General features: G+C 30.1%; 4 protein-coding genes across 5 annotated transcripts in view; 2 read left to right on the forward strand and 2 right to left on the reverse strand.

Annotated features, from left to right (window-relative positions):
• Nucleotides 1–6,648, forward strand: part of Ykt6 (YKT6 v-SNARE) — an 11,180-nt gene extending 4,532 nt beyond the window's left edge. Inside the window, exon 4 of the mRNA XM_014419067.3 lies at nt 4,499–6,648. Within this exon, the coding sequence (XP_014274553.1) occupies nt 4,499–4,639 (141 nt within the window). The 3' untranslated portion in view covers nt 4,640–6,648. The remainder of the gene's footprint in view (nt 1–4,498) is intronic.
• Nucleotides 6,649–6,715: 67 nt separating this feature from the next.
• LOC106679747 (uncharacterized) lies at nt 6,716–16,144 on the reverse strand. Its single transcript, XM_014419068.3, has 7 exons — nt 15,956–16,144; nt 15,760–15,871; nt 12,406–12,491; nt 12,247–12,316; nt 10,176–10,288; nt 8,744–8,924; nt 6,716–7,118 (listed from the first exon to the last, which is right to left on the reverse strand). Exons 1-6 carry the CDS (start codon nt 16,109–16,111, stop codon nt 8,745–8,747), a joined length of 717 nt encoding a protein of 238 aa, XP_014274554.1. The 5' UTR covers nt 16,112–16,144; the 3' UTR covers nt 6,716–7,118; nt 8,744.
• Nucleotides 16,145–16,447: 303 nt separating this feature from the next.
• Nucleotides 16,448–17,558, forward strand: LOC106679742 (coiled-coil domain-containing protein 124). Its single transcript, XM_014419061.2, has one exon. The coding sequence runs from the start codon at nt 16,583–16,585 to the stop codon at nt 17,207–17,209; it is 627 nt and encodes a 208-aa protein (XP_014274547.1). The 5' UTR covers nt 16,448–16,582; the 3' UTR covers nt 17,210–17,558.
• Nucleotides 17,559–23,561: 6,003 nt separating this feature from the next.
• The window catches only part of LOC106679756 (probable ATP-dependent helicase PF08_0048), a 9,683-nt gene continuing 6,436 nt past the window's right edge, over nt 23,562–26,808 (reverse strand). For both annotated transcript variants that reach the window (XM_067051402.1, XM_067051401.1), the window contains exons 7-8: nt 25,542–25,738; nt 23,562–23,829 (exon numbers count right to left, since the gene is read on the reverse strand). In XM_067051402.1, coding sequence (XP_066907503.1) covers nt 23,683–23,829; nt 25,542–25,738 — 344 coding nt within the window. In that variant the 3' untranslated portion in view covers nt 23,562–23,682. The remainder of the gene's footprint in view (nt 23,830–25,541; nt 25,739–26,808) is intronic.

Below are 26,808 nucleotides of genomic sequence, written 5' to 3' on the forward strand. Positions count from 1 at the left end.
AATAGTAGGAGGAACTTTTGATATTGATATACATTGCAACCTTCACATAACCACTTAGGACAAATTATCAGCTTCCTACGTACCCTGGTAATGACGACCAAGTTGGGCAGTTGCAATTGCTGATGAGCAATGTGTTCGCAAACTGACGGAAGGAAATATATGAGTTCCTTTTTCAATTTTAAAGCCTCTTTGAGAGTTACGTAGCAAAGTTTGTATATTTTGTTCAAATCCTTTTGTTACGGCAGGTAGGGGTTCAAAAGGAACCTTTACTAGCCCAACTGTGAAAAGAAAGGAATAGCCGAATTTTGTATTTTTAAATAAGTGAACATAATAAAAGGAACACAAAATATATAAAAATGTACAAACTAGGAATAAAAGAAAGCTTAAAACTATTACAAAAAGAAATTAAGTAGACAAAAGAGAGAGAAAAAGTATTATATCACCGGTGATTGGTGGGGCCCCGGTTGTGGTTGTTCTGAGTGGATATTCTCGTGGAAGTAGATCGACAAAAGGATGTACGTCCGCCTGCCTTGTCCTCTTGGAGGATGAGTCAAAGTAGTCCGCCTGCCGTGGCTAAAATGATGTAGATGACGGAGATGGCCAGGATGCTGGCAAATACGAGTGCGTAGTGAGGAGACGATATGTGTGTGCACACTGAGACGGTTAGATGTCATCTGTCTATTTTTTAGTATAGAAAACCAAAGAATAGTTGCTTTGTGTTTTCGACTTAATATAAATCACATGTTCCAATAATCAATTTGTGGACCATATGTTGGCCGCAACAGCTTTCATATATTTATTTTCACTTAATCAAAATACAACAATAACAAAATTTGTTAGTTCAGCTCTTTTCTTTTCACTACTCTTCACCATTGGACTAGTAAAGTTTCCTTTTGAGCCCCTACCGGCCATAACAACAGGTCTTATTAGATTTCATTTGGAAGACCAGAGATTCATCATGGATGAACAATAGGTTTCTACTGGTTGTTTTGGGTAAAGCTTGCAGGGTCTCATCCCCGCTATTACCAGTACAAGTACATACACAGGTTTCCACTCTCACTCTCACATTTTACATGCCATGAACCAATCATCAGTGGGCATTTAAAATATTAACTAATATAAAATGAACCTAGAATTTTAATAGTAATCAAAATGAAATACCAATTATTACAAGTGGTCTATTATTTAAATTGATAATTTATTATCAGTATACAGGGTGTTCCAGGTTAAAGTGGCCAAATTGAAAATATGAATTAAAGACCTCAAAAAAAGAAAAAAATTTGCTCTGAAGATAAGTCTGCAAACGCTTTGTTTAGGAGATATTCACATCTAAAGATTTTCATTGTTCTGTATTATTTAGGTTATTTGAAATAAATGAAACTTATTTATTTATTTTCCAACTACTTCATTAATTAAACATAAACATTAAATTTATATTAAATATTGTTCAAAGTGATTTCCTTGAGCATTAAGACAGGTTTGGCATCTTTCTTCAACAGCAGCAGTGGCAGAACAGCACTGAATATTTAATCCTCTTCGTACACTACCAGATGGATTATCATCAAAATATTGTAATATGGCCGCACTCCTTTCTTCATTTTGTAAAGGGGCAAAAATACCATCAGTACATGGTATTATAGCAAATGTACCATACCAGTTTCTCTAAGACGTTGAGACATAGAGCTAAAGATAGACTTGTTAGGTAATCTTCTATTTGGAAATCGCCTGGCATATTCACGATGGACAGCATTAGCATTCCCATTGCAAAAACCGTTCACAAACACCATATCGGTATATATATAAAGTTGAAGGTATAATGATGAGTAATCTGCGAAAGCCTCTTACAACTGCTAAATGTTATTGACAGTTCCCAATGCTAATTCCAAGTATTAATAGTATTCTAGTATTAATCCTTATGTTGCCAGTTATTATACAATTAGGAATAAAAGGCCATATTAGTATTGTATCTAATCCATCTCCTAAACAAAGCGTTTGCAGACATACCTTCACTTTGAACAACATTTAATATGAATTTAATGTTTACATTTAATTAATAAAGTAGTTGGAACTAATAAATAAGTTTTTTTATTCCATATAACCAATGAAAATCTTTAGGTGTGAATATCTCCTAAACAAAGCGTTCGGAGATATACCTTCAGAGGAAATTTTTTTCTTGTTTTGAAGTCCTTAGGTCATATTTTTCAGTTTAGCCACTTATCCCTGAAACACCCTACATAATAAATATCAGGTGTGTCCACTCACCCAATTTCCCTTAAAACGGTAGCCTCTACAAAAATTGTTTGCTGTTCATTCGCTATGTAATTGGTCTAATTAAGATAGTATTATTACTATTTTTTCTAGTTTCGTTTTGTTGACAATTAACTGCCTTCCTAATGCATCTGGAGATGCAGTTTTCAAATTATTTATTTATTGCTATTTACAACTGTACATTATAATACATTGAGTAAATTTGATCTCAGTTAAAATGGAATGTTACAGGCGTGTAGAGAAACTATCCATTGGTAGCACTCTAATGACGTTTTACAGTAGCAGGTCTCGTGACCATTTTCTTTTCAGGTGCCTCTGAGGATTGTCGGGAATGGAAGAGGAAGCAAGGTTAGAAACTAGTGGGTTTGGGTGGTTCGGGAGTTTGTAATGGTAGGAATGATATCTGGTTCGGGCTAGATCGGTTACATGTGGAACATTAAGGTCTTTATGTATGATTTTATTTGTGATAAAGTAAGGAGCATTGAGGATTTTAGATTGCTAGGGTTGAATACAAGAGGAATTCAAACGTTTAGTGAGACCTTATGTCCAGGACAACTCCGTATGTCCAGATTGGTGTTATTACAGTCATGTAGATCAGTCTTTTGTAATGAATTGGAAGTTTAGACAGTTTGTCCAGTAAGTGCTGTAATAGTCGAATTCGATATGCAGTTTCTTTTCTTTTCAGTCTTGTGTGAGGATTCCAGGTTAGTCGTTTGCCCAGATGTAGTCCAAGGTAGCAGATCTGTTCAACAGGGGTAGAATCAGCATTATTAAAGGAGAATGTAAGGCCGTCGGTAGGTTTACGACAAAGGATAAAGGTGATTTGATGGGATTTGTTAGGATTTATTTTAATCCCTGAGTACACGTGTCATCAGCATACGTGGTGAGGATGGTGTTAGTATTGGTTGGGATGTCAGCTGTGTATACAGTGTAGAAGATGGAACTGAGGATACTACCTTGAGGAACACTAGCGGACTGAAAATAGAGGGATGAATAGGAACCATTGTGGTTTACTTGGAATGATCTATCAATGAGAAAGGAACGGATGATAATAAAGTATGTAGAAAGTATTAATCTATGGATTTAGTAAAGCAGTCCCGGGTACCAGACTCGATCAAAAGCCTGTTCTAAATCGAAAAAGACTCCCACGCAGTAAGAAGACGAGATAACATCCACCACACAATGATATTGCTGGATAGTGGAGTGGGATGTTCGGAATCCAAACTGGTGATCAGGGATTATATGATCGGAATCTAGGATGGGATTTAAAAACTAAAAAAAAAGTTAATGTGTTTCCATGAGAATTCCTACAGAATACTTAAAAATAAACAGTACAACAGATAAGTCAAATAAGCTAATAAACAAATATATCATGATTAAATACAGTTAAGTTTTAACAAAATTGTTATAGCTATTTTGATGCTAGTCTATGGAAAACTTCTTTTGGGTATCGTGCATACAATACCTGATTTGGTACAGAGGCTAAAACCCTATAAAAAAATAAATAAGGCCCACCCATTCTAATTAATTTTTTCTTCATTTCTTATTTTAAGAATTTAGAACGGTGATTTCAAAACAGTTTATCTTACTGCATAACACTTTTAATAAATATTTTCATATTTTATGTATTTTTTTTTAGTGTAGCAACTCCTGGGAAATCATACATCGTTAAAACTTCAATCATCTTTCATTCATGAATTAAATGATGTTTCAGAATACATTTTGCCCGCTTTCAAACCCAATTCCTAGTGTTAATACATTGCATCTCAAGAATGTCTTTTCTCAATGTTACTCTAGGTCTCGCTAGTTGTAGTGACTTAGAAAATAATTTACTTAGCTATACTATGAATCAAACTATACTTTATACCAATATGACACAATTATATGTCATAAATGAAAACATCAGAAATCATGAGAAAGCAGGATAGATTGCATCTCAAGAATGTCTTGTCTCAATGTCACTCTAGTTCTAGTGACTTAGAAAATAATTTACTTAGCTATATATACTATGAATCAAACTATACTTTATACCATATGACAAATTATATGTCATATAATTATTATTATATATGTTAGGAGTCATAAATGAAAAGATCAGACATCATGAGGAAGCAGGATAGAGATGAAATGTCTAAGCTAAACAATTGTACTATGAATGTAAAGTACAACAATTGTACTATGAATGTACTATAACCGAAAAATTTAATTTTTAATTGTTGTTTCATTGCAGCACAACACCATTGGAGCTGTTTTAGAGCGAGGAGAGAAACTAGATGATCTCATCATGAAATCAGAAAGCCTTAGCTTTCATTCCAAAGCATTCTACAAAACTGCTAGGAAAACAAATTCATGCTGCTCATATGTCGGCTAAGATACTTTACTCTGAAGAAGATTGTATATTTTGTGCATATGTTAAAGATTTTTTTTTTTTTTAATGGAGATTTATATAACTTGTAAAAAAAAAATAATTGTGCATTGATTCTAAGTGGTTAAGTTATTTATAAAATATTAAGTTGTAAGGTTTTTTTATTTTATATGTATATTTTATTTCCATTAGCATTTATTTAATTATAAATAAATATTAGGAACTCTTTTATATATTTTATTATATTATATCTTTGGACAGCGGTTCTTGAATAAACTACTATTGTTTGCTACCATAAAAATATGAATGCACTAATTATTACTAGTTAATTATTTTACAATCATTGAATGAAATAAAAATTTTAAGTGATTGTTGCTTTATGTAATGTAAATATTGTTTCTAAGTTTTGGTGAATTAGTTACATTGATAAGAAAGGTTGGGTAAATTAGTTATTCAAAAGACTAATGTTTTGGTGAAATTGTGAAAACCAAAGAAAATATTTATATAGGATGTAAGGCAATTTGTGCATTTAATGCCTATATATTCTTTTTACTAAAAACTGATTAAATTCTATTGAGAATGTTAAAACTAAAGTGTTATACCATTTTTTACAATTTTAGTGTATGAAATTATATTTTCTCTCAATTTGTTTTTACATTTATATAAAATTTTCTATAAACTGGGGGAGTGTGGATGTTTTGTTTTTTTAAGAAGAAAAAGGTGATGATATTTAGTATTTTATATATCATTTTAATATTACTTTTTCAAATGGCTAATTATTTATTTAAAGTAACCATGAAGTTTCGTATTTTATAGTGCCAAATAAAATTAAATGAAGCATGTAAATTCGTAGAAAATGATAAAAAAAATTTTATTATATTTGACGTGCTACTGTTCATGATTTTTTTCCGCTCAGAGGTTTAGTGAAAACCAAAGAACTTAAAAACAGTCAAAATACTGAGTTTATAAATAATATGAAACTTTATTAGTATTACGATTGGGCATTCCTTAGTTAAGTTAAAGTAATTATAAAACCATGGTTCAAAGATTAAAATTAATCATCAGCCAAATAGTTACACTATATCACTCAGCTTATATGAATCAGGGTTATTTCAGAAATGACAGGGTTGTTCCAGAAGTAACTGATTCAAATAAGTTTTCAAATTAATTTTGGTAAATTAAAAATGAGACAAAAAGAAACTATGGGCCATATATATTTTTTTTTTTTAATTTCCTTTTACGAGCTTAAAACTAAATTTAATATGTATTAGATTCTATTATTAGGAATATTGGAAGTGTATGTTTTTAAACTTACAACTTCATTATATAATCAGATAAGTAGTCTAATATATTTATAACAATGTGGAAATGATAAATGTTGTGTCATATTATATTCTGTTACCAAATGCTAGCAGAATGACCATTATCCAAACTAAAGTATCATAATTTAAAATTTGTTATATTGTACTTAATTTTTATTTTCTATGTGTCAATTCCCCATTAATAAAATGTTGAGTAACTTAAAGAGGATTTCTATTTGGTAAAAAGCTGATGAGAATTATGTTCTAAATATTTACTGTAAATATGTATTTTAAACAAGGAATGGAACTAAAATATCTAATTTGGAATTGGATATAAAAAGGAAAACAAATTTGGAATAATCAAAAGTTCTTTATTGTGATCTATTGATTGGATAATGGATGTTCTAATAATATTTTAATAAGATAAACAGCAAATGGTATAAAAGTTATTGCTGTACTGATAATGAAATTGGAAAATATATATTACATATAAATGTCATTTTTCACATAACATTATAAATAAACATATGAAACTATTTTAATTTAAAAAAAAATATATATATTCTCTAAAGAACTGTTATTAAAATAATATCAAAGAAATATGTTTTCTAACTAAAAGGCCTATAATCAAGTGATGCCTTTTTTATATGTGAGTGTTTACAGAAAGATTGTTAATGTCTTGTAAATCTGGATGTTCATAAAATATAATAAATATATAAATAAAAAAAAATTATTACAACCCCTCATTTGAATCAAAAATAGGTATAAATAAATACGCTTATAAAAAAAATGAATTTAATTAAAAAAGAAATACGCCATAAATACTAATAAAACTTATATCAAGAAACATCACAATTGAAAAAGCAGAGATCAAAAGTTTTTGAAGCTTTAAAATATCTAAAATACACATCTTTTTAAATGACTACCAGGACCAGCCCAGCTGTTTGGTCCGAAAACAAATAATAAAACTTAATTTATACACAACCTTATAAAAGTCTTTCATAAATCTCATAATAGTTACAAAGAATTGCTTATATATAAAAGAGAGCAGTTTAATTTCCTATCCTAAAATTCAGCTATTAATAACTCAATACGCTGACTAGAATGAGTTTAAATGGAAAGATAAAGAAATAAGTAAAATTTTTAAATTTTCTGTAGAAGGATAGAGTTGAGAACCAAGTTACCTGGAAAAGAAATAAAAGATTTTTTTGAGTTTATTAGAATATTTATATTTTAACATGTAGCAGGTACAATAAGTATATAACTGATTTTTTAATAAAAGTGAAAAATAAAATAAATGTTGACTTCTCATTCAAAGATTTATTATAATTATGAAGGCAATTAACCCCTATTATAGAGCTGAACATTTTAATCTGAGTACACTAATATGAAAATTTAATAACCAAATTCAGTGATTTTTTATAATAAAATGAACAGGAGATGAAGTAATGACATAGTAATGGTTACTTTCTAGATATTGGTTACAGCTCTCACTACAGGATAAATAATAAAGACAAAGGGAATTTTTATGGCAAGCTTCATGATGAATCAACAATTAAAACATATCCTTATACGAACAGCATTCAAACTATGAATTTATCATCAACTTACTGAATTACTGGTAGTTGTGACGCTCAGTGAAAAAGAGTTTTGGAAATGTTTTAACCCAACTTCTTAAACAATTAATGTAAGTAATTTAAAAAAAAAAATAGGGAAGTGCGTGTTTAAAACCAAAAAATTACCCTAACATCAAGAGTAATAATCTTGTTAATTAATTAGAAATGTAATGAATAAAAAGTTAACTGAGCAGAACGCCTTTAAAATTAATTATCTTGTATCAAAATTTGATACTTTATTGCAACATTTATTTTAATGTATACCAAATGATAAGTATAATGTGAAGAGGGTAAATTTAACAAATTAGATATTTTCAGTTTTTCATCTTTCTACTGATAGCTCCAGGTTCCACTCCACTTTACAACCGATGGCATCCTGGCCTAAGCCAAAAAAGTTACTCTAAGGACCAAGCAGAACATTGAGAATAGTGAAAGTAACTGAAGATATACTATATTCAACACAAAATTACATGTATACAGGCAGAAGGTTTAATATAATATATGAACTAAAAGTATTGGCTTCACATATATGTAAATAATACACTACAATAATCAAGATGTAGTATTATTAATGTCTAAATTGGATGTTTTTGTATAAACATAGGTAAGCATTCTCTGCTCCTATGTAATTAGGAGGAGAGGAGGGGGAGAGAAAGGATTCTTCATTGTCCACATTCACATACTGAGCCTTAGATTCCGTGCAAAGCACATCTCTCCCATGCCAACAACTTTCCTTCTGAGGTCATAGATATTATCCAGGTCTCAAAACCATAGGGATAACAGGTTTCACAATTTTTTGATACATCATATTCTCTACTCAGTGAGAAAGAGCTCTATAATTCAGAATTTTTCACATGACAAAGCAGCATCTATTCCCGGCAGCTATCCTTTCTTTCAATTTCTCCTCCATTTCATTATTTTCGGTTATAGATGCACTGAAATACTAGAACGTTTTGACTCCTTTCATGGTGTGATTTCCAATTTTGACATACTTATCTCCCCCACACAGTTTTCCTTAAGTTAGGAGGTAAACAGTCTACTGTTCATTAATCTAGAGCACTAGATGTTTAGCTGCCATTTAAAAAGCCCCATCTGTTACATTTCTTACTATTATTACAACATTGTCAGCCTGTTATAAATAGTGCCACCCTTAGAATACAAACGAAAAATATTATTAATATCAATTACTATACCTTAGGCAAGTGGTAATTTTTCCTGTGAAGGCACAGACTGGAGAGGGAGATCAGCAAGTGAAAGGCATGACCACAGTACAAATAACAAAAGAAGAAGAAGAAGCGACCAAACTAAACAGTAAGAATATGGCAAGTTGGTTCCTCTCAAACCTCCGCATGGACCTATCTCCTCCACACCTGTCTGCAATACAACAAAGTAATTATTTCAACAAATATTTCCCATAAACTATAAACGAATAAAGTATAATATAATTAACACCAATTATAAGATAATATTTTATGAGTGATAAACTTTTTTGGATAAAAAAAATCTTCAATAATTTTTACATAACTTATATTTAATATAACAAAAAAAAAAAAAAAAAATAAATAAAACTCTAACAGTAGAGATAATCCAGCTGTCCAATAGAACAGAACGTACTAGGTGGAGTATTCCTACTAGGAGGATTATAATTGGGGCTGACTATTATGTACATTAAAAATTAGTGCAATAGTTGGGTTTCTTCTTTACTTTGGATTTAGCATTCCCTGTTATCAAGAGTGAAATTCAATAGAAAATAATTATTATTCTATGGATTTTCCTTTTTTTTTTTTTTTTATATTTTTTTGTCAATATTTGTTCATAAATCCTTTTTTTGAAATTATTTAACTTAAGTATATTAAAAAATAACAAAATTGAAAATTTACTTTAAGCACTCTACAAAGTCATCTTGGAAAAGATCAAGAATGATCATATGATCATAGTCAATTATGACCAAACAGCAAGTCCGCTTTTTTTTTTTTTTTTAAACAATTTTCCTATGTTTCAGCATACTCATTAACAATGGAAAGTTTACACTAAATCTCATTGCTCCTCCTTGAAGGATTAAGTAGGTAAATGCCTGGGATGTTACAAAAAAATTTTTTCTAAAATCAACTTTAAATTATAGATTTACTTACTATCTACTTAAATTTTACAAGTTTCATTTAAACTCCTCATCTATTAATAAGGTTAATTGTATATTTACAATTAACTGGTCTTCAGTATCAGCTACGTCTTATTTTGATTGAAATACTATGAAAGGGTTTGAATGCCAAATTAAAAAAAAAAAAAAAAAACTTCCTTTAAAGTACCTTTAATTTTATACATATAAATAGTTGACAGTATAATTTAAAATATGAAGATGGTCAGGGTTTCCAACAGTTGAAAACTATTTTGTTCTTTTTGACCGTAACCCTGACCATCTTATTCATACCTTTAATTTTGTTTATTTGATATAATTTATCATCCCTCAGTATTAACAGTAATGAAAAATGTATAAATATAAACTGGAAAAGAATTTGATAACTAACTTAAGGTGAAAATACTACTAAAGATGTAATGAAATCAATGAATAGTTTCGGCAAATTCTGAATTCAATATAATTAAAAAATAAGGAATAAAAATATTAACCTGAACTGGTAAAGTTCTTAGACTAACTTGAGGTAATCTCATGGATTCTAATCTAGAAACTTGTGATCTTAAACCAGGATCTGTAAGAACATCATCAGTTTCCGGAATTTCACCTGTAATAGTAAGATCAAATATTAGTTAGTAATAAAAAATTTAAGTGATACTTATTTATAATAATAATTTATTTATTTCTTTATGGGGCAATCCCGGTACAAATAGAGTTAGCCAACAAAGTACATAATTTAACAATCATTGTAGTAGTTTTACAAAAATGGTGAATTTAAAATAATTTACATAAGCTAATAATTTATAAGTTAAATAATAATAACAATCTACAACTTATTATATAAGTTGTAACAAACATTAAAAAATAAATGGAAACAATCCTCCAATGTCGTTCCACTACAAGCTGGACATAGCTTCTGAGGGTCCAAAACATATTTGTGCAGACCAATACTTAGAGTAATTGCATATTTACTGAATAGTCATAGTTGGGCAATTATTCTCAAGAAAGCTATGGTACAGTTGATTTTTAAGTAGCTTTCAGGAGCATCTGTATTTATGAAGACCCTACCACCACTGGTCATAGGTTGATTCTTCTAATAACAAGAGATAAATAATAAATTTACTGTATCAATCCAAGATCCCCCCTTGTTAAAGTTCTAATTTTGATATACTATTACTTAATACATTATTATACACTTTGGCACACTCATGTACGAAATGGGGCATAAGGGAACCCCCCTTATTCAAACAAACTTAAATCATTTGAACCATCAATTATTAGAAGTTTAATTTGAAACTGTTAATTTTTGAAGTTTAATTATTAACTGTTTAATTTAAAGTAACTGTAAAAATAAGAACCTCAATTGTTCTTATTTTAAGGGTTCGAGAGTTAAATATGAACTATCAAGATTTTAAAATTATCAAGAATACCCCAAATAAGGATTCCAATATGCAAACTAATAATATAGACGCAAAATTGTATTAATATGTATAAATTTGTTTCATTGGGTCACAATATACTCAGACCAAAAATTTTTTCCTTATTCATGAAAATATATGTTATCAAGGGGGGGAACGTTATAACAATAAACATTCCACATGTTCATCACCACCAGCCATGGCTTTAATGATTAATTTTTTTCTTTAATGTAAAGACTTATTAGATATCATTGGAAACACTATAACTATCAAACCAAAAAGAAATAAACATCACTTTTATCAAAAATAAAGGACTAGAATAGAAATAGAAATAAAAAACATAAAGAACCAAAATACATGGAAACAGTCCAATCTTACTCCCTCTTCTCTCTTCCTTTCTTGAAAACATGAATTATCAAGATTTATTCTTTTAAATATGGATAATATGAAGTTGGTTTACAAGCCTTGGAGGATAAAAATATGTGAAAACTACCTGGAGAACCAGAATGTATTGTTTTTAGGGATATTTTTCTAGGGGCTGACAAATTAGTATGAATTAATGAGATTGAAGAAATATTGTATTTCAATTCTGGGTCAATTTTAGAACTTTAGATAGTTCATAGAAGTCAATATCCAAGAAAATCAATTAATCCAGAAAAAAAAAAAAAAGCATCCTTTCCTTTTCTACAAAATCATACCGATTAAGCTACAAAATGATGATTCATCCAATTTTTTATATGTTCTGAGACACGTAACATAAAACAATGAAGGTAACTGGATTAAAGTGAGAGGAAAAAAAACTTGGAGACTAAAAACTAATTCTGAGCTGAAGAACCTTTGAAAGCATCTTTATAAAAGCATCTAATGGATTGAAAGCATCTATACCTTAAGGACTATAATGAGCAGGAAATATTATAATTGCACAGGATGTTGTTACTGATTTTGTTTTAGAAAAAAAAGAGGGGAAAAAAAAACTAAGAGAAGTCAACAGAATGAGCAATGAATCCAGAAGTCTTGGTATAAGAACCTGGAAGGACACAATTGACTGCTCTTAATAGATTAACTGAACTAACAAGGAAAATTCCCAGCAATAATATGTAGACATCCTACATGCATACATAACATTTACATAACCAGGCATAAATACCTTGCAAAATTTGTAGTGAGTTTCCATTATCAATGAATAGAGACCAAGATACTTCCGCTACAACAGGAACCTGATGGATAAAAAATAAAATAAATAAAAGATTAAACATATATGTACATACATATATATTTTTAGGCATACTAAATAATGGCTCTGTACCTGAACATTCTGAACGACGGAGAGATCACAGCCGACTTTACATGAAAGAACATCAACATTATTTATACCATAGCTTTCTTGGCACACTGAAAAAAAAAGAAGGAACTGGAAATTAAATTCTAAATAATAAATAAAAAAAAATCAACTACAACTGATTTACTATATTCCCAGTTTGAAAGAATATCCACAAAGTAAAAAGTGTGGTTAACAATGATTATTTCCTCTCTACTAATCTGAAATTATTGTTGTGCCAATAAAAAATATGCGAGTGGAACATTGAACATCTATTATGTTGAGAAAGAGAAGTAACAAAAATCGGTGGGGTTGAGTTTGGAAAACACTGAAATAGTTGGACTGGCAGCCTGGGAACTGTATCAAGTGCTGTAGCACAAACTATATTGGAAGCATAGATTGCATGTTGTATTTGCCAAACTATAAAAATGACTGATACACTCATTGCTCACTACCAAATGACTTGTAGTTACTGTTCCTGTCTAGGTTGCTAATGAAAATTTATCTTGTTTTTTTTGTACTTGCCACATTTCATAATATTTACTGTTTTAGTTGTCCTCAATGATTTGCTTGATTCCATTATCCCATTCTTTCCAGTTGACAAAATCCTTATTAAAAAATATGTAGATGACCTCCTCATCCTAAATCCTGATATTTTATTTGCCTTTAATAATTATCACCCTCTTCTTAAAATTACTCTAGAACTTGAAAATAATAACTCCCTTCCTTTCCTTGACCTCCTCATCATAAGAACCTAGACACCATATCCACTGACTGGTACACACTAACTTACTCAGGCAGATTTATAAACTATCACTCCCAACACCCTTACCATCAAAAACTTAATGTAAGCAAAAAACCTTATTCATTGTTGCCTTTCCCTATCTGATTCTCCTTTCCACGAATCTGACATACACTGCATCAAACAGATACTTTTAACTGATAACTTTCCCTCCTAGATCATTAATGAACTTATAAACAACTACAAAATCATCTTGCCACAACTAGTTGTTCAAAATACTTCTTTATCCCCTTATACAGGTCACTATTATATAGCTCCTTTATTTCAGATAACAACAAAAATCCTTACATTCCCATATACCCAACCTTCGATTTGCTTTCAGATCCCATAATAAACTGTCTAAAATCTATTCATATCATAAGGATCCTATTCCTCTTTTACACTGTTCCCATGTTGTATACCACATAGGGATGCAGTATGAAGCTAGGAAGCTTCACTCTCAATTGTAACACTTCTTATATTATTGAAACCTAAAACCTCCTAAAAGACTGCATCACCTAACATAAATATTCTGTCTCCTCCTATTCTGCTGCTTCAAAACTTTAAGAATACTCCTTATCTTTGATTTTGATAAAACTTCTATACTTACCATGGTCCATGACCATTACAAAAGACTCATCTTTGAAAGCTTTAATATCCAACTAGAACCTTCTTCTGCCAATTAAAAAACTGACAAAGAAAACTTATCCCTAACATGTTTTCAATAGTTAATTTATTAAAACAGTATCAATGTTATAATTTTTTTTTCATATATGTTTTATATTCTTTCACCTTTTATACATATCTTTTACCTTCCTCAGTAATGTAACTTGTCAACACATTCTTGATTTCTAACTGTTATAAATTAAATTATATATAACTAGACAAATCAAAATAAAATATCATCTAAATAAAATAGAAAAATTGATAATAGAAATTTAGCTAAACAACCTAACATGGACATTTATTATATAACCGTAGATTAATATTGGAGAAGTTTGTCAGGGGGTGCGGTCAGCAAAGAACAACATAAATAAACAAAACAATATCATGAATCACGGAATCTTAGGAACTGTTTGAGGATTACGATAGATTTTCAGGTGATAAGGGAAATGTGGTTATTCCAAAATAAATAGTGATCGAATGTAACTCCTAGATTTTTGGAACTGAATAGTAGGAAAGGGAAAAGAGGCTGTTTATAGCCGCAGAAGTTAAGGTATCACCTTAGCAACCTCGCAATGGTACCGCTGTCGGTTCAAATCTGGCTTGGGGAGGTTGACATTTATTTCATGGTGCCCCACAAAATTAAAACTTGACCTCTAGTACCTGAAGGTTACCACTGTCTGTATGTCAGAAATGACCAGGTAAGAGGTAAAATATATTTTTTTAAATCAGAAAAGGAAGGATTTTGGTTTTAAGCTGAATAAAATAGTCTTGGTATTCGCTGGCTTCACGAAAAACTTATTTTCCAGTACCTAGTGGTTAGTAATGTTAATTCATTCTGAATCTAACAAGATGCTTCTAGTATGAAGGAATGGAAGAAGGAAGTGTAGACTTAAATATTATCTCCATACAGACAATACAGTGGTTGATAGTCTAGTAGGTTCGTATAGAATTAATTTTATTTCAGAACCACATTAGTACCTTGATGTCTAAAACTTAAATGTGAGTAAAAATTTTCTGTCCTGAGAATAATTTTTTTTTTAATTTCCCACATGAATACAAAGCTTCCATACCTCTGGTAACAAGCAAGCTATGAAAACGGTTCATCAGAATAAGCTATCTTTCTTGTTAATTTTTAATTCTTTGGTATCTTTTTTTTTTTTTTCAAAGTATTAAATACATTTAATGAATTAACTACCTAGTTGGTTAGCTACTGAGCAAATGGAAAGTTCTGTAAGCCATTATCACTGGGTGACAAGCTGTCAAACTGGTTGTTAAATTCTCTAGGATTGTGGTTAGTACCTCTCTAACATGGTTTGAGAACTCATTCAGGGTAATGAAGACTTGAAGAAAATCAATTAGTACCATTATTAGATTGGATTTTGAGGTGCTATCTAATTCAATTTCATTCATCAACTGGACTGCTGTATCACAGCACCGCGCCAAATGGCAGAGTCTTATTGATGGGTTGTGGTGTCAGCTGTTATTAGTATCCACTTCAGTAATATATATTGTAAATTGTACAGAATAGAACATTGATGCAGAGCTGATAACATTTAATGAAAATTCTCTTTTAGATTAGTTAGTGGACAAAAATATTTTTAAAAAGTTAATTAAAGAGATGTGGTTGTTACAAGCTATTAACAATACCTTCATACATGCTAGCTAAATACAAAATACTACATAGAACAGGATTTATACTTAAGTGATGTAAATATAAATTGATTATAACGAAGAGAAAATAAAGAAATTGATAAATAATTAATAGAAAATGTAAATTTTGAATATCCTCGAAACAATTACAAAAATAATATGAACTATATAATTTCCAATAAGTGGAATACTCAGAGTTACAAATTAATTCACTATTTAAGTAGTTCAATATGAATATAACTTACTATCTTTACATGAATTACGACTAGCATTTTGATCTGTATCCTGCTTATCAGAAATCAAAGAAGCTATCATAAATAGTCTACATCCTCTAGAACAACTGTCTGAATTCCCAATCTAAAACAGAATGATAAAAGAAGGGTACAATTATCAATGTAGTACTTCAAGAAGAATAAATGAAACATTTAAAAAGGTACATACATCATTAGATTCAACATTAACTTTTTTCAGGCAGTCTGAAGTACATGTCTCTATGAGGGATTTGGATCTATGGGCTTCTGGAACCAAAACATCAGAATTGACTGAATAAACAAATAAAATTGTTATAAGAAGAGCTACAGCTAACCCTTCCGCCATTTTGGGAAATCTTAATGACAGATTGAACAGAAACTACTGAATCGCCAATAATTATAACCTTCAATAGCTGCCTGAAAAAAGGAAATTTAATAATTACTAAATACAAGTTCATCACTTCACAACAAACTTTACTTATAAATTAATTTGGTAAAACTACTTCCAAATAAAAAATTTTAAAGTAAATTCCTAATATTATGAGATGTATGTATTAATATGATAAAATTAGAAGTGGAATTATTCTAATTTGTATTATATATTAATAAGATAAAAATTAGAACTATAGTTGATTATTCATGTAACAACTATGTTATTATCTGAGATAACCTGCTATTACTTCAGATAACCTACCAGTTAGTTTACTGCTAGTTTAGATAATGTTATGTATGAATAGCGTTTCTCTGTCGATGTGTGATTGATGTTAATTTCTTAATTCAGATTCATTTCCTATAAAAAGTACGTTATTATATCAAAATGCCAAAGAAATTCGCCACTGAAAATACTAAGGCTGCCTCCGCCAGGGCCAGAAAGGCAGCTGCTAAAGAAATGGAGGAATCCAGAAAAAAACAAGCTATGGAAGATGCCCTTTGGGTAGAAAACGATAAACACATTTTGAAAAAACAGCAGAGGAAGGAGGAAAATATTAAGAAAAAAGAGGAACAGCAAAGAAAAAAAGCTGAAGCTAAAGCTCTTCTTGAAAATGAAATGACAGGAGTTAACTCCAAGACTCCAGTGGCAACTAAAGTAACTAGGGCTCAGATCATATCAGAAGTTGAAAAAAGAAATACTCCTGCATCTTCAACACCCAAAATTGAAACACATCTTACAAAACCATTGGAAGAAAATATCAATCGGGTAGATGTTGAAGGTGAGGAAGCTAGATCCGTTACTGAAGCTATTGCTATATTAAGTGTGAATTCACCACAAGAAGACAAACATCCAGAGCGAAGATTGAAGGCTGCTTACGCAGCGTTTGAGGAAAGTAATATGCCAAGAATCAAACAAGAAAACCCAACCTTAAGACTTTCTCAATTGAAACAAGTTTTAAGAAAAGAATGGATGAAATCTCCTGAAAATCCAATCAATCAACATCTGTTATAATGGATTTTTATTGAAAGAAGATTATGAATGTATTATATATAAAGTAAAAAAAACAAACATATTTATAATGAAATGATGTACTATTGTGTCTGATGAATTTTGTGGGTAAATGAATGTCGATTTTAATTTACCTTTGTGTCAAATAGTGATTATTTTCAGTATGGTAACTACATGTGAAGTAATTTAACTTAATGAAAAGAATATCATTTATGTTTTTATTTTTAAAGTTTTAGATAATCTACTAATATGTCATGTTGTAAAAATAATTTTAAGTTTATTATTTGTTGTAATATAAATATTTTTTGTGATAATTATACCCTGACTTTCAATAAATTCCTTTATTAAATTATTTACCTTCACAAGTAAATCATTTTGGCAACCAATTGCAGCAATGTATGTGACTCATTCCCAAAGAATAATTGTTTTCCTTATAAATTCTTAGATTGGAAGTTATTCCTGTTGATTTTATCGATAACTTGAGCTGTAAAACTAATGTTCTTCGTATTTATGAATTGTTAGGTTTACATTTGAAAATCATGAATCAATTTGGCCTTAATTCTATTTCTAGACATGTCATGTTCTTTGTCTATGAACTTGAACATTTTCTTATTTATATTATATTTTTAAATTCCTAATACAAGAATCAACATATAATGAAATTTAAAAAAAAAATAAAATAACACCAAACTCAATTTTCCAACTAAATATTAATCAAGTTATTTTCTTTGATGTAAATAAATCCCATTCAAAGTACTAAATTATAAAAATTGTGTTTGATATATATTAATTTCTAGTTCATAACTGCCACTCCTACACGGCTGTGGGCATTTACTCACTTATACACAATAAGAAAATGGTCAACCATAGTTGTTTATAACGATACTATAAATTGATTCATATTTATACTGAACTCATCTGAAAAGGATCTGTTGAAAGTTTCTTTATCCATTTTGAACAAGTTTAAGTTAAACAACTATGATCTAATAACAACAGTAATATCAATTACTGTTATTAGTAGACCGTAGATTATATATAAGAAGGGATTGGGGTAATGGTCAGTAAAGAACACAAATAAGTAAAAACTGATTTGTGTTCTTCACTGACTGAACCCCCAACCATCTCTTCATCAGTAACATCAATAGTTTAGTCTGGATTATCTCTAAGGAAGTCTGATGAGTCAATTCATTTAAAATTTTTTGGCCAGAGTGATGGCTGTGCTAGGGCAAAGTGAAGATGCACAAATGGTTGACATGATTTCCCATATGAAATCATGACGTTTTAAAATGCATGAATATGGGACAGTGGTCCCGAAATTTTGTACAATGTTATGAATAATTAATAAATATTTCATTCAAAATGGAAGTCAATAGTTTAGGTTTTGACCAACAATTTAACATAATGTGTAAGTAATTACAAGTCTACTCCCCATTTGGAGTGATACTTGTGTACTATTTCCATCAGTTTTTTTTTTTCATTTTCATATGATTACTCATTTTATGAAAAATGAATCTGTACAGACATTGTTAAAGAATTTACTGAAATGTAGTTTGAAAATACCAAATTTCACAAGTACAAAATCTTATCATTAAAAACCCTCCCATACATTAAACTTTTGTTAAAACCTGTATTTACATTTATCTACAGAGAACATAGTTCCACGTAAATGATGCAAACAAATTACTAATTTGAAAATAAATCAATACTTTCTCATAGAAATCTATCACTGATTCATTGATTATAAGTACAAAAACCATGTACACTCCTTGTCAGGCTATTAACAAAGAAATAATGGGTAGATGCTACAACTCCAGTAAAATACATATTTTCTTATAAACCAAACTACCATGTAAGTTACTTAACAAGTAGACCGAATATTATTTTTCTTTCTGTATTAGCATTGTATTCTTTTCAAAAGTGAGTATCCATATTAGTCCAAGAAACAGAAAATAAATGCAAAAGGTCAGGTAGTTCAATTTTTTATGTGTTGTTTGGATTTGGAATGAAACTAAAAAATGTGTGACCTCAGTAGACAACTAGAAGTTGATTATATTCAAAACAAACCCTAAAAGTTTTATTAATTTATCATTCCATGCTCAATATTTTGGAAAATATTACTTATTCCTTTTCTAAAGTAGTTAGAAATTAGCTAAAATTTGAGTCCTTTTTTGAGCTCTGTACATTAAATAAGACCTGAGATATAGTTTTTCCAAAAAAGTTTTTTTTTTAATTCATAAAATCACCATTTTTGGAAAGATCATGGAAACTACTGTTCCTACAAAGAACATTATTAAAAACTAGTTTAGAGTTATTTAACTATTAACATTTTCAGTTCTAAGTTACTTCTGTAGGTCTGATAGTTCCTGAGATATCAAACATCTCAAGATGACTCATTTTCTACAAATGTAGAATAGGTCTAAGTCATATAAAATTATTTTTTATGAGATGGTCGGGGTGCAGTTAGCAAATATACACAAATAAACTAAACTTATTTGTTTGTGACGACGTTTCAACCTGAATTTCAGGTCTTCATCAGGTGACTCATGTATAGTTTCCGTTAAAAGTGAGGGTTTAATGAAAGCCTGAAATTCAGGTCAAACATCCGCAACAATAAATAAGTTTTGTTTATTTGGGTATTTTAGCTGACCGCACCCCTCATCACCTTCTCCTCATATTAATCTACGGTTAACTATTAACTCATCAATATTTTGTTGTTGTTCCATAGTGATAAAAATACCCAGTTAAAAGTTCACTTCTTTGTGTTGTTTCTATGCTACCAAAAAAAAACTGGAACCCAGAAGTTAGAGAAAACAGCAATATACCAGACCATTAGTGGTCAAGTCCAAGACAGATCTCTAAATTATATCTGGCAACATCTTTCTCCTTGTGATGAATTCAAGAGTGCCAGTAGGGTAAAAATTACATGGGGAGATACATTTTCATTTAACACAGACAGAAATTGATTCAATTGTATGGTTTGACAGCTAGATTAGCCAAGACACTGAGACCTTATATGCAAATAAGGGTAGTTCCCAAGGGCAAAAGTTGAACTTGTGGAGCAAAAAGAAAATGAAAAATGGAATTAGAACTAACTTAAAATAATTTTTTTAAAATGAGGTGGAGAAAGATATTGAAATAAACCAGCATTTCCCAAACTTTTGATGCCATGTACTTCTTTAATTTACTTAACACTGAGTAAACCTCATGAATAAAAACAGCGAAACCTCTCCAAACAGACATTTTTCAAATGTCTCAGCCAGAAAGTATGAGTTTATCCTTTGGTAACAGGTGCTCCACCAACAAATGTGAAAAGCTAAATTTTCGTCATCAAAATATAAATTTAGCCTTCTTGAATAGAGATTTCCAAAATATTTGAAAATATAAGAAATAAATGAAATTGTTTTGTGTTTTAATATTAATATGTACATATTTTGGAATCATTCCTTTTTAATTAATAAAACCTGAAATAATTATTTTTGATTCTTCTATATAGTAAAGTACACAGCCGCTGGTGGTACACATACCACACTCGAGAAACACAGAAATCGACTAACCTGGTACACTGCGACTAAAAATGGTGAAGCTGTTCACCACCAATATAAATATTTTTCTGTTTTTTGTATCATGTACTAATTTAACCTGTTGTATTTCGTTAACACAATGTATTATTCTTTAATGGAATCATCTTAATTACTATCTATTTTATTAAAAATATGACATAATTACTGTCTATGATTGATTTAAGTAACTATTATCAGTTGTGGTGTCAAAATGATGATTTCTCAATTTTTGAAAAACTATATCTCAGGTCCTATTTGACCTTTTGCATATTGAAAGTGCTTCATTTGTTGAACTATATACTGTTAGGATCTTATTGATGCTTGTTCCACATTCCTGGTACACATTACAATAAGAACTCTCTATAAAATATTTATTTAGTTCTTATCAGTGTTCCTAGAAGTTCAACCTTTCATTACTTTTCACAAATTATATTAATTTTCAGTATTTGCATTCAGTTCTATAAATACTTTCTTTATTGTTTATGGGTCATTCATTCCATCTCAACTCAACCATCTAAGATTTTCTTCATATTTTGTAGAGATGTAAATAAAATATACTTTGAAAAATGTTAAATTTTATTGTGATATATAAAATAATTTTTAAATTACAGAGTCATTTATAAATTAGTCCTTATAAATGGGCTACAAAACAGAGAAAGCTAAAAACTAAAGCTCCATTCCCATAAATTTAACTCTCTATTACTTATCAATATATAATAATAACCACACCTCAGACCATATTATTCATGATTTGAATTAATAGCCAATTATTTAGAATATATGTATATATAATAGAATTATGAAGATTTTTTGTTTTCATATTTGACAGCAGATTCATCTGGAAAAAAAGAAAATCTTCTGGGGAATAATTTGAAATTTGGCCTTCATAAAAGTTATGTTTTTTGAAAATGTATAACAGCAACTATGTTATGCTTTAGGGCATTAGATATAATTATTACCTAAATAACTAAGATGTTTCACTTTCTATCCCAGCTGTAATCTACAAAAAGGGAAGCATTGTGACATGTTGTAGGTAGCATCCTAAAATAATTAACTTTTTCCAACTACTTGTACAACAGAAAAATAAATCTCTAGATTAAGAGAACTTTTGATTCATTGGTTTCATCATCCTTTCATGTCAGTCTATACATGACTTCTCCCTTTGATTGCATTGTGGCATTATAAGTTGTTCATATCAGTCCAACTAAGGTGGACCATCTTAAGCCTACTTAGTCTTAATGGAACATGAAGGGACCGTTCTGCTGTTTAGGTGTGAAGTAAAATGGCTTAGGCTGCAGAGTCCAAATCCCTTCCTTTGTCGAGGGCATCGACTAAGGGGAAAGTGCTCTGCCACCTCCCAGGTCTCAGTCGAGGGACAATATCTCAAAACAAAGGATTAGAACAAGCCTTCAATCCATCAAAAAAGTTGAAATTCCTGTGACTTTTGAACTCTGGCATAGAGGGAAGTTGGAGCTCTTCACGTATGACACTTCTTAGCCCTCTGAAACGTAGGTCCCCTGAATATTCGTCGAAAAACGGATCTCTGAAAACTCTGCAATCTGGTCAGTGTTGTTTTGTAGAGGTCTCTCATCAAAGGTGCACCATAGAGAAGAATCGGTCTGATTACCCCCTTTTAATTTGTAGCTTCAGGCATAGTGAAAGCTGTGGTGAAGAGAGCAGATGGTGTAGCCTGTAAGATTAAAGTTGTGTCAGCTTGAGCCTCTTCTTGGCACGATTGGAGAATGTGAGATAGTGATCCAATGTCACACCAAGGAAGAGGATGGTGTTAGAAATCTTTGGCTCGTGTTCAACCACTACGAATCTCTGGAGCAAGCAGCTCTTTTTGCCTTTTTGGAAGGATATGACAATAGTGTCAGTCTTAGTGGGGGGGGGTTCATCCTGATGCCATTCTTCTTTAATGCAGCTACGATGGTGGTAGAAGCTTCCCATGCAAGGGTTAGAGCTCGTTTAGGCCTGGTGCTAATTTCATGATTAGCAATGTCTCTAATAATTAATATGAATAAAGAATTGAATTTGTGAGAGAGGAGCTTTAGTTTTTAATTTGTTTAACCTTGAAATCATTCCTACCTCAATTTATATTTTGTCCTGTGATTTATATCAACACAATTTATTCAAGGAATAAATTAATTTTTTCCTACCTCCTAATTTAATTCACTAAATTACTAATATTTAGACTTTTCTCTATTTATAATGTAATAAATAGAGAAAAGTATAAATATCTACATACATATTTCCATATGTAGACTTTCCTCTGTATACATTGTATTTGCTTAATAAATTAAATTAGGAGGTAGGGAAAAAAAATGGAATAAATTTAAAAATATGAACTTTCTATTAAATTAAAATATAAATTGTAAATTAGGTTTTGAGAAATGTAAACTTATCCTAACCTATTTAGTGTTGCATATCATATGAAAGGGCATGGAACATACTGTAAAATGATACCAATCAAATATCTCTAGCTAAAATAGGGAAGTTTCTGTAGTAATTCCAAAACTTATCTTTCTCTGTGAAGCCCATTTACGAGGACTAAATTGGCATTCTAGCCATAATTCAAAAACAAGAGCACATATCAAAATAAAATTTCACATCTGAGATGGTACGATTCAAAAGTGTGTTGAGTTGATGTCAAATGACCCCCATAACTAAATAGTGGTGGTTTACATCATTCTAAAATAATTTCATTAGTATACTGATCCAGCCGTTTGAATCTAATACAATGAATATGTTATTAAACAGACATTTTTTAAGGTTTAGAAAAATAAAAGACAAGCTAAAAAATAAAATTACTTCTTTATTTATTTAGTTCATAACGACTAATCCAACATTTAATAATAAATATCACTGAATTAAAATTAATTATCACAAAAAAAGTTAATGGTTGAGCAGTCAGCCTTAATTATCCCAAATATTCTTGAGGCTATTAGAACGAAGTTGTAATCTTCGGACATGAAACAGCACTTTGAGGCTAGATCCAACTTTAAGGCCAAGATTTAGTACATCACTTCGTCCCATCAACTTCAGTGCATAGCCATCTATGTCCTATGAGACAAATCATCAAAAAAATAATTAATAATAGCTTGCAAAAAAATAATGAATGCTGAATGAATGTAAGTTAAAAATAAATATTAATTCCAACCATGGGATCTTGGGAATCATATGGGTCACCAGAATTAATGCCACAAGCTTTTTCACTAACTACATTATTTGTAAAAATGGGATTTTAAATAGTTCACAATTCCAAAAGCAATTTTAACATCTACGAGACATAAACAGTGGTGGTAATCGAAATATTTAACAAAGGGTTCGTAAACCGAAATTTTTTTTGGAAACTATCAACAGTCTAAGGCTCTAGTTTGGTAATGTTACAGAGTATAATCCGTATATTTAAAAAAATAAAGCCACTTTGAAAATTTTAAAAACGGGTTTGGCCAAATCTATGCGAACCCACTTATTATCACCGCTGGATATAACTACAGACTGTTTTTACTTTTATCAAATGTTACAAAAACATTCACCTTTAGATTCGAAGTCTAGTCTACATCTTGTGTGCTATTGGTAGTACTTACTTAAAAAAATATAAAAACAAAATTCATTAATGTTGTTCTACAAAGGATTTGTTCAAATATCAAGGGCCAACATCTTAAATATTTTTTTTTCCTCTAAATTATATGTGTAATGTATAAACACACATATAACCACATAGAAAAAAAAAAATGTAAGTGATAAAACAAAAGTTCACAACATAAAGAATATGTTAATAGCACACTTAACCATCGTTGGTGCCATAGAATTTCATAACCATAAATAATTTTATTAACATTGCCAAAACAAATATTGGCATGATTTGTTCCTATCCTAAAATAAATAATGTATAAACTTTAGCTGATCTTTTGATGGTTTAATGTTTTTAAAAATGTATCTTTATAATCGAGTAAGAAAAAATAGAACTCCCTCAAAATTTGAGGGCTTTATGTTTCAAGATACTTATAAAATAAAAAATCCGACCATCCAAGGCCTTTCCTCCAGAAATACTCAGCCAAATGATTTTTTTCGTATTTGGCATTAAAGTTACAGATCATCTCAGGATGATCCTTGGAACTCATTGTCACCATTCAACGTCTCCTTTCAAAATAGCAATCGATTAGACCTGCAAATAACTAGGCAAAGCTGTGGATTGCACTATAAAAAAAAAAAAAAAAAAAAAAAAAAAAAAAAAAAGCAGTCGTCAATTTTGCCATTTTGCCTTGTGTGTGGTAAAAATTTTATCAACTACTTGTGCATGGGAAAAACTCCAATCTGGATAAGCCTATATTTCATCAATGGCTCATCCCAAAGATTTTATTCTCTCTAGTTATCTCAATAGAAATCTCCATAAAAAGGATAATTTCCAAAAAACACAATTTTAAGGAAATAAAAAAAAAGATAGGAACGGTGAGCTGCCTATACTGGCCTATACACCTGGCAGATTTTTTTTAAAGCTTGGCATAACGATTCCACAACATTATTGTATTGTTTGTTATTTAATAAATAATAAACCATTATGTAATGATTTGCAAGATACTTTGCTAGGTTGCCTTGTTTATATGTTCAATAATAATAAATTTCTGAATATGGATTAGATAATATATGTTAAAGGGAGGTGCTTTTATAAAGAGAGTATCCGATACATATGTTACAAGCACAGATATGATGTCTATTGAAGTTTTTACCAGCCTTTTGCATAAAATAGATACATAACAAACTTGAAGTACCTGTTCCATGAAAGCACTAGCTGCCTCTTCGTCTAAGTATTCCTTAAAGTAATTATATACATCTTCAGAAGACCAATTTCTTGAATCTGGGGGTTCCTCTTTAAGAAACTGGAGATTTTGATTTGTCTTATTTTCATGGTTGAATTCTTGACTACCATGACAGTCTAAATCAGTTTTTTCAATATTTTTGGGCAATTCTAAAACAAAATGTATCATTATTAATTAATATCTTAACAGAAATAATGGATAAATTTATAATTACTTAAGATATAACATTTATAAATAATAGGAATATTTAAAATCAAGTTGTTTTTTTTTTCTTATTTCAGTTCATTTCTGGACACAATCCTATATGGTCAACTAATTAACTTACGATAGGAATATTTATAATCGAACAACTGGTTCATTAAAGGATAATGAGAAAATGAAGACAGATAGATGATGGATATTTTCATTGAAGTTTCTAAGGAAAATCATATGAAAGGTTGTTGAAATCCCTCATAAATAAAAAGAGATGAGTCATAAGAAACTTATTATGTATCCTTTACCACTATACATTACAGAGAGCTTTAATTAAACAAACGTACAAAGTTCTAGATCCCACTTTGGATTGGAAGAATTTTAGTTGACCGTATGTAATTGATTGAAAGGTCAGGGTAAATGGCAGTCAAGAAAGGAACAAAAATAGCAGAAAAACTATTTATTAATAACTGATATTTCGTCCGACTTTGCAGGGCTAAATGAGTACAAAATATAATTAATTATCTTACAATGTTCGTATCAAGTTCTCACCAAGTCATGATAAAGACCTACAAAATGGGATGAAAAATCTGTAACTTATAAATATTTTTTCTACTATTTTTGTACCTTTCTTGACCGCCACTTGGACCATCTTCCAGCAATCAATTCTAGATGCCCCACTTTTTCCAAGGCTTTCATGCTTCTTAATTAAATAACATAATATTACTTTGTGAAAAACAAATCTAGATATTGAAAAATTAGATTTAAGAGACCTTTTAGGAGGAGTTAAATTCTACATTAAATACTGCTAGGAGCACCTGAAAACTATAAATCACAATGGGAGAATATTAATATGTTTAGGAACCACTTAAAGATTTTTAGCTTTGGGCTTATGCGGTTTCCACCATAATCCCTCCCCCTTTTCAACTTCTACCAATGTTTGGAAATTTTCATTTCGTTCCCTTTCAAGAAACTTTGTTTTAAATTGAATTTCTTAAAGGACCTCATTTTGTATTTTAGATCAGAT

The sequence above is a fragment of the Halyomorpha halys genome, unplaced genomic scaffold (genome assembly GCF_000696795.3).
Source record: "Halyomorpha halys isolate HHAL.00 unplaced genomic scaffold, Hhal_1.1 Scaffold217.1, whole genome shotgun sequence".
In the NCBI taxonomy this organism is placed as follows: Eukaryota; Metazoa; Arthropoda; class Insecta; order Hemiptera; family Pentatomidae; genus Halyomorpha; species Halyomorpha halys.

Coding starts and splice junctions, on each gene's coding strand:
- LOC106679747 (XM_014419068.3), bottom strand. CDS start 16,111: ATGGCGGAAGGGTTAGCTGTAGCTCTTCTTATAACAATTTTATTTGTT. Junction 15,872..15,955: donor TTAATGTTGAATCTAATGAT/GTATGTACCTTT, acceptor ATTCTGTTTTAG/ATTGGGAATTCAGACAGTTG. Junction 12,317..12,405: donor CCGTCGTTCAGAATGTTCAG/GTACAGAGCCAT, acceptor TTTATCCATCAG/GTTCCTGTTGTAGCGGAAGT.
- LOC106679742 (XM_014419061.2), top strand. CDS start 16,583: ATGCCAAAGAAATTCGCCACTGAAAATACTAAGGCTGCCTCCGCCAGG.